Raw genomic sequence first — 7,407 nt, forward strand, 5'->3', positions numbered from 1 at the left:
GATCCCCGAGCCCAAGGCAGGTAGTTGAGGGGCGCAGGGAGGGCAGGTGGAGGCGGCCTGGTCTACCGTCCCTGTTGACAAGGCCCGGGCCACGCCGGCCTTAGGGACTTAGCGGCCCCAGGGGCCTGAGGGAAGAGGCCGCTCAGCTAGGGAAGGGATCTAGGATACTGGGGCGGGAACAGGAGGATTCGGTTCCGGGCTCTGGCGGGGACCCGGGAATACGGGGACCCAGAAGAGACAGGGCAGAAGCTCGGGGCTGGGCCTGCTTAGGCCTTCTAGGTCCGCAGCTCAGGTGAGACTCCGTTGTTAGCCTATAGCCAGTTCCAGAGGCGACTCCTCTGCCTCGGTGCTGTCTCCTGGGCTATCCAAGTCACAGGATCCCGATTCTGAGACCAGAGCTCGAGAATCTGCACTCGAGTAAGGTCCCGCAGAGATCCCAGGATGGGGAGCATGTGTCTGACGATTCTGTCCCTAAACTGGAGGAGAGGATCTTGAAGGCAGTGTGAGATGGTCAGAGAAAAGATCACCCTCCTGTAATACCTAACTTTTCGCAAGATACTTTTTCCTTCTCGACTACTCTCCCAGGCTACAAGACTAAAAATTGTGCCACAGGTTTTACTCCACCCCCACCCACAACTTTTACCTGAAGGGTTTGTTTGTTTTTCCCTCTCTTGCACACCTTTCTCTCCTGAGTGAACCCTGGGACCCAGACACCCGTATCAGCTGTTGTTTTGGTGTTGTTTTCCTCACCCCTCAAGCTAACCTTGAGGCTGGGTTTGCTTTTCCAAAGTTTCTTCGGCTTAATTTCCTCTTTAACCCACCCCCCCCCACGCCTCCCAAATTCATTTCCACACTCATTTTTCTCTCCCACTCCCTGGAGGCCCCGCTTCATGAAACTTGTAGCCCCCACATTTCCACGGGTCCCTGCCCCTCCCCCCGCGCCTAACTTTGCTTTTAAAATATTTGTTTTGCTAGCCTTCACTCTATTTCCTCGAGCCGTTCTTTCTGTTCTTGATTTTTCTAACTCTCCTGCTCTCACCAAAACCTTCAGACCCAGCCAGCTGAACTCCATGCTTTGTATGCTCTGATAGCTCTCTCTTTTTCACCTTTCCACAAAACTGCATTTCGCCTCGGTTTTCCTGTTTTGCTCTTGGTATCGGTCTAACTGTTGGATCAAAATTTTTCTCTCTAGTCCGAGTCCCATCAAACAAATATTTCTCTCTACCTGTCTCACTCCAATTAAGCTAAACTTTGGGAAATAATATTTTACTTTTCATACCCTCGTTATATCCACCTGAACCAATAACTTTTCAAACTTTGTGTCTTTTTATTTTTATTTTCCAGCGGAACCACTGAGTCAAACGAAATCTTAGACCCAGCGCATAAATCAGATATAAGAAGAGCCTTGGTGGGGGTGGGGTGGGGGAACTCAGCCTTACAAGGGGGATCAGAAGGCACCTCCTCCCGGCAATTTGGCACCACTAGCCAAACTTCCGCGACCGAAATTTCCCTCCCTAAGCCTGATTTCTTCGTGGGTACGCTGTACCTTAGCACACCGTGCGCTCCTCACCACAAGTCTCTTCCTTCTTCCCACGGTCTTCTACGCCAGGTCCTGCCATGGAGCTGCGCTCTGAGCTGCCTAGCGTGCCCGGCGCAGCGACGGCGGCGGCGACAGCGACGGGGCCGCCCGTGGCGTCGGTGGCGTCGGTGGCAGCGGCGGCGGCTGCGGCCGCGTCGCTACCGGTGAGCGTGGCGGGCGGCTTGCTACGAGCGCCGCCGCTGTTGTTGCGGGCGGCGGAGAAGTACCCGCGGACCCCCAAGTGCGCGCGCTGCCGCAACCACGGCGTGGTGTCGGCGCTCAAGGGCCACAAGCGCTACTGCCGCTGGAAGGACTGCCTGTGCGCCAAGTGCACGCTCATCGCGGAGCGCCAGCGCGTCATGGCGGCGCAGGTGGCGCTGCGCAGGCAACAGGCGCAGGAGGAGAACGAGGCGCGCGAGCTACAGCTGCTCTACGGCACTGCCGAGGGCCTAGCGCTGGCCGCCGCCAACGGCATTATCCCGCCGCGACCTGCCTACGAGGTCTTCGGCTCCGTGTGCGCCGCCGACGGCGCGGGGCCGGGAGCAGGAGCGCCCACAGGGACCGGAGGCGGCACTGCGGGCTCGGGGAGCTCAGGTGAGCGCGCGGCAGGGTGGGGAGGATGGGAAGCAGGGACCGGGCCCCAGGGGACGTGGCCCAGAGACTTACTTGTCTTGGTACTGAAAGAGTGGAATCCCCTTTTCTAAATGCCCGACTGCTAGAGTTCACCGCGCACCCAGGCCCTTTTTTCACTGCGGGGCCAAATTTAGACCCTGTAATCTTATCTCCTCTACCCCAATGCAGCCAGGTCCCAGTTTCCTTGCTCACTTTGCTCGGAAATCCGCGCGGAAATCCGCGCGTCTCATATTTAACCTTGGTTCTGCTCTTCACGCGCCGCGGTTCCTCTGCTCCTTCCCAACTTTCTTCAGAAATCTGGCCCTCTCCCAGTCTTCCTTCGTCTCCCCGCACGGCTTTCTCTAGGTATTGAAGACACCCCCTTCCTTTTCCCCCTCTGATTCCTTTTCTCAAGTTCCTAATGCTCCCCGGACAACCGCATGCTGCGCCTGCTCCTTCTTTCTAGCTTCTTTCCCCACCTGTCCTGGTTTCCTTCGAGCAGGAACTCTCTCGCTTCCCTGGATCCCCACTCTTCCCCCCCCCCCCACTACTCCCAGTCTGGCCCCACCCTCTTCTTCAAGAACATCTCGCCTTTTTCTAGGGAGGGAGGAATTAAGTCTGGGGCCATTGGGGGGCCTTCTGAGACCCCAGCTTGGCAGTGAAGAAGTTCTTAGGTTTTAATTTTGGAAAGGGTGGATTAGAAATAGGGGCTCTATTTTTACCTGTAGAAAGGCTTGAGATCTCTTAGATACCCAAGGTGCCTTCCATTACAAGCTATGTTGCCCAAGGCCAGAGGGCACCCAGGGCAGAGTTTGCTCTTGGAACGATGGATGTGGAGTGGGGTCTCTATAGGTGGAAGTTATATTGTCTCCTGGGCCAGGCCACTTCTCCAGGTCAAGGCAAAGATAGGAAGGAGAATAAAGGTGGAAGTGTTGGGGCACAGATGTGGAAAGGGGAACTGGACATTGAATTTACAGGGCCCAAGTGGTTAGGGTCCTGGGTACATACAAAAGAGTGCACCCTAGGGGTAGGGGAAGTGAGACAAAACTGTAGGGGCTCAGAGATTAAGGAATACTGGAGAAAAAAGAAAGAGGCACTGGAGCCCAGTGAATGAAGGTCGTCGGGTTCAGAGAGAGAGGAAACTGGGTCCAAAGGGATAATGTACTGAGGGTGCCGTCGCCTCCCGGCTCCTAATCACTCCTCATATACCCTTTTCTCCCTTCCTAGAGGCCAAGTTGCAGAAGTTTGACCTGTTCCCCAAGACGCTGCTTCAGACCGGCCGCCCAGGCAGCCCGCAGCCGCCACCGGGGAAGCCCTTATCACCCGACGGCGCAGACTCGGGTCCCGGGACTTCTTCTCCGGAGGTGCGGCCGGGCTCGGGCTCTGAGAACGGCGACGGGGAGTCCTTTTCCGGGTCGCCCCTGGCCCGGGCCTCCAAGGAGGCAGGTGGGAGCTGCCCGGGCAGCGCAGGCCCGGGAGGCGGTGGCGAGGAGGACAGCCCGGGCTCCGCCAGCCCTTTGGGCTCCGAATCTGGTTCCGAGGCCGACAAAGAAGAGGCAGAGGCCGCTCCCGCCCCAGGGCTGGGCGGGGGCCCGGGTCCACGGCAGCGGACGCCGCTGGACATCTTGACGCGCGTCTTCCCGGGCCACCGGCGAGGCGTCCTGGAGCTGGTGTTGCAGGGTTGCGGCGGCGACGTGGTGCAGGCCATCGAGCAGGTGCTGAACCACCACCGCGGGGGTCTGGCGGCCGGCCTTGGCCCCGCCGCGCCTCCTGATAAGGCCGCGGTGGGTGCGGTAGCAGCTGCGGAAGACGCGTGGCCGGGCCGCGTTGATGCCGCCGCTGCCGGGGGGCCGGGGCTGCCCGCGCCGCTGCAGGCCGGCCCCGCTGCCCCTCCGCACCATAGACCTTTGCTGGCCGGCGCCATGGCGCCTGGGGCGCTGGGCTCGCTGAGCAGCCGCTCGGCCTTCTCGCCACTGCAGCCCAACGCTAGTCACTTCGGCGCCGACGCCGGCGCCTACCCACTGGGCGCGCCGCTCGGCCTCAGCCCCCTGCGCCTGGCCTATTCGGCGGCAGCGGCGCACAGCCGTGGCCTGGCCTTCATGGCTCCCTACTCGACCGCGGGTCTAGTACCCACACTCGGCTTCCGCCCGCCCATGGACTACGCCTTCAGCGACCTCATGCGCGACCGCTCGGCCGCCGCCGCTGCGGTGCACAAGGAACCCACCTACGGCGGCGGCCTGTACGGGCCTATGGTCAACGGCGCCCCAGAGAAGCAGTAGGCCGGGGGTCCGGCATCCGGGCGGCCCCCAAACGGGGACCCCAGCCTTGATCCCGCGGGCCGCGGGTCCCTCTTCACCCGTTGCGCCTTCTGCGCCCCGGCTCGGGTCCTCTCGCTCAAAGGTGATTTTCAGTTTTGTTTTGGAAGGGTGGAGAGCTGAGCAAAAGGGAGCAACTACAGATACAGGTGTTCTTCGAGGGGGTGCGTGGCCCTGACCCTCGTCCTCTAAACCCCTTCTCAAGGCTCTATCAGCTCTTCGAAAGGCGGGGAATTCTTGAGAATTCAGAGGCTGAGGCCGCCACACACGCTCCTGCCTCTCCTTTTGCTGTGCTCGTCCCGCCCGCCCGCTCTCCAGTGGATGGCAGGATAGTCCGAGAGTCTGTCTTCTGTGTCTCCCTCTCCTTATTAAATTTTTAAAAAATTATTCGCTCTAACAAATATAAATTTAGGATGTATAAATCTCTTGGCACTGAGTCGAGTCTTTGGGACACACATATATATATCGATATCAATTGTAAAAAAAAAAAAGGAAACAAGTTCTAAGGTGCACTTTCCTCGTTGCGGTATTTGTCGCTCTCTTTGTTGCTTATGCCGATAAGCATGGGTTTCCTTGGTGCAGTGTGAGTTTTTATATATGTATAAATCTATATATAATCTATACATATATATATACAAGCCAGTGTATAATGTTATAAAATGGAATTCTAAGTTATTAATTGTAATCTGTAGGTGACCTCGGTATTAACGTGAAAAATATTCAGAAACAAGCAAAAAAAGGACAAAATGGAAAGAAGTAGACTATGCGCGCATTGTACTTATCAGGTTTTATAGATTAAATATATTGTGAACTCGGGACAAATCCTGCCCACCCGCCCCTCTTGCTTGCGGCCGATCTCTCCCTAAGGAGTGGTCAAGGTGCGCACTGAAGCAGGAACAGAGCGACTAGTGACTGAGCCAGAACCGCCCGCCCGAGGGCGCATCCCCGCCTCCCGGGACTCGCCAAAAGCCCGACCGAAGGGACAGCAGCGGGAAACGCTGCTGCAGAGAATGGCTCACTTTGTGCTTTCCTTTGCATAGACATGAGCTAGAAATAAATGTTATTTTCTAAGAAAACAGCACCGAATCCCGTCCCGCTCCTCGGGCGGCCACATTGAAAAGGTCTTGATTTCCCGCTCGGGCCCCGCGGTGCCAGCTTGACTTAAGGCTGGCTGGTGTCCGCCCCCGGGGGGTGCGGAGCCGGAAAACTTTCCGTGGCGCAGGGAAAGGCCCCGCCGACGGGAGTGACGCGCGACTCGGAACCCCGCGAGGAGCGGCGCCCGCTACGCGTCGGGGACCCTGCGTCCTTCCCACTCCTGTTTTGGGCGCGCGGGAGCGGCGGGTCGTCTTGCCAGTGCCCTGGATCCTCGGATCGCTGGCAAAGCCTCCTACGGAATTCTGAGAGGCTGGAGGCCGGGTTCCGGTTCTCCCGGGCCGCAGATTTGGGCACAGCACGGGTCGCACACCGCGCGCTTCCCTTCTCAAAGAGGTTTGGAACCAAGGCAACGGAGGCGGCGGCTGGGGGAAGGAGGGCTGCGACCATTCTTCCACAGAGGCTCGTGGCCCGGGAGTTATTCTGGGGTGATGGAGGTCGGAGGGGGGGAGGCGCTGCCCTCGTCCGCGGCAGTGTAATCCGAAAGGGACTTTGAGGACGAGCCTTCCGGCCAGATCTCTCTTAGCACCCCAGTGGCTTTCCCTCCTGCAGCGGGGCTGAGCACAATAGTGGCTCCCCCGCCGACCCCCTCCTCCCACCTGCTCGGCTCCCTGCAGGATGACTCCCTCTCTCCGGGAAACAGGGTGCTCCCTCCCCTAGTCTGGGCCCGGCGTCATCCCAAGGTAAACTTCTGGGGCCGGCTCGAGTTCCGCCAGGCGGTGAAACTTAATAGCAGGACAAGAAAAACGGTTTAATAAAGAAGGGCTTTAATAGGGAACTAATTTGATTGAGTTGCCTAATTCCACTTTAATTGGAAAGGGGTTTGGCTGTTTGGTTATAAAGTGCGAGGGTGACGATGAGCTGAAAGTGGTGCAAGAAGGAGCGAGAGAAGAAAGATGGGGGGCAACAGAGAGAACGAGAAAGGGAAGGAAGATAGGAAGGAAAGAAGAGGGAGAGAGGAGAAAGAGGAGGGAAGAGTTACTAGAAAAAGAGAGGAAAGCTAGAGAAAGCGCGCACTTTTAGAAGGGTGAACTTTCTTGCCCTTCATGCTGCTCCCTCAAGCCTTCTCACCCTCCTTTTCCAGTTTTTTGGAGGCCTCCGGTCCTCTTCCAGCATAGATTCCAGCTGCCCCTTCCTGGCCTCTGCCTTCATCCCCATTCAAGGTGAACTTAAGATCGCTCTGGGTCTCTTGGACCCAGGAGAGACCTACATGGAGTCTCCAGGAGCTCCTTGGTTCCTGCGGGTGCTCAAGCCAGACCCCAAAGGCTGGCCCGGCAACCAGCATTCCCACTCTGAGGAACAACCGGAGCGGAGCTTCGTGGATTTCAAGATTAGGATTTTAGTTCATCCTCACAGCAAACTCGGAATAATCCAGTGAGTTGTTTATTATTGGCTTCGTTTTACAAGGGAAGAAAGAAACTGAGGTCCGGAGTGGTTTGTAGACTTGTCCACCATCCCAGGACTCTGGACCTCCTTTCCTCTGCACTGCCCCAGTGGACCTTCTCCTTCTTCTCCTCTCCTGAAGCAGTCTCTCCTGGCCAATGGTGGGGGCTCTGAGGAACTGCCCCTCATGTGTACCCCTGCTGCTCAGAGAAGGGAAACAGTTTGCCTCAGCTCCCGGCTGCCAGCAGTTTGGGTTGAGCTTAGAATGATTCATGAGCGGTGAAACTTTGAGAGGGTGGGATAGTGAGGTTCCCAGGCTCCTTTCCTCCCTGGCCCTGCGAGTCTTGGTGGCCCAGATGCAGTGAT

At 57.6% G+C, this 7,407-nt stretch overlaps 1 protein-coding gene across 1 annotated transcript; it reads left to right on the forward strand.

The window, feature by feature from the left end:
- The first annotated feature begins 1,617 nt into the window (after positions 1-1,617).
- Positions 1,618-4,470, forward strand: DMRTA2 (DMRT like family A2). The gene is made up of 2 exons (XM_047082959.1): positions 1,618-2,173; positions 3,419-4,470. Exons 1-2 carry the CDS (start codon positions 1,618-1,620, stop codon positions 4,468-4,470), a joined length of 1,608 nt encoding a protein of 535 aa, XP_046938915.1.
- The last annotated feature ends 2,937 nt before the right edge of the window (positions 4,471-7,407 follow it).

This window comes from Lynx rufus, unplaced genomic scaffold (genome assembly GCF_022079265.1).
Source record: "Lynx rufus isolate CCGP_SWC_20201006 ecotype Redwood Valley unplaced genomic scaffold, mLynRuf1.p SCAF_2, whole genome shotgun sequence".
NCBI classification, from domain to species: domain Eukaryota; kingdom Metazoa; phylum Chordata; class Mammalia; order Carnivora; family Felidae; genus Lynx; species Lynx rufus.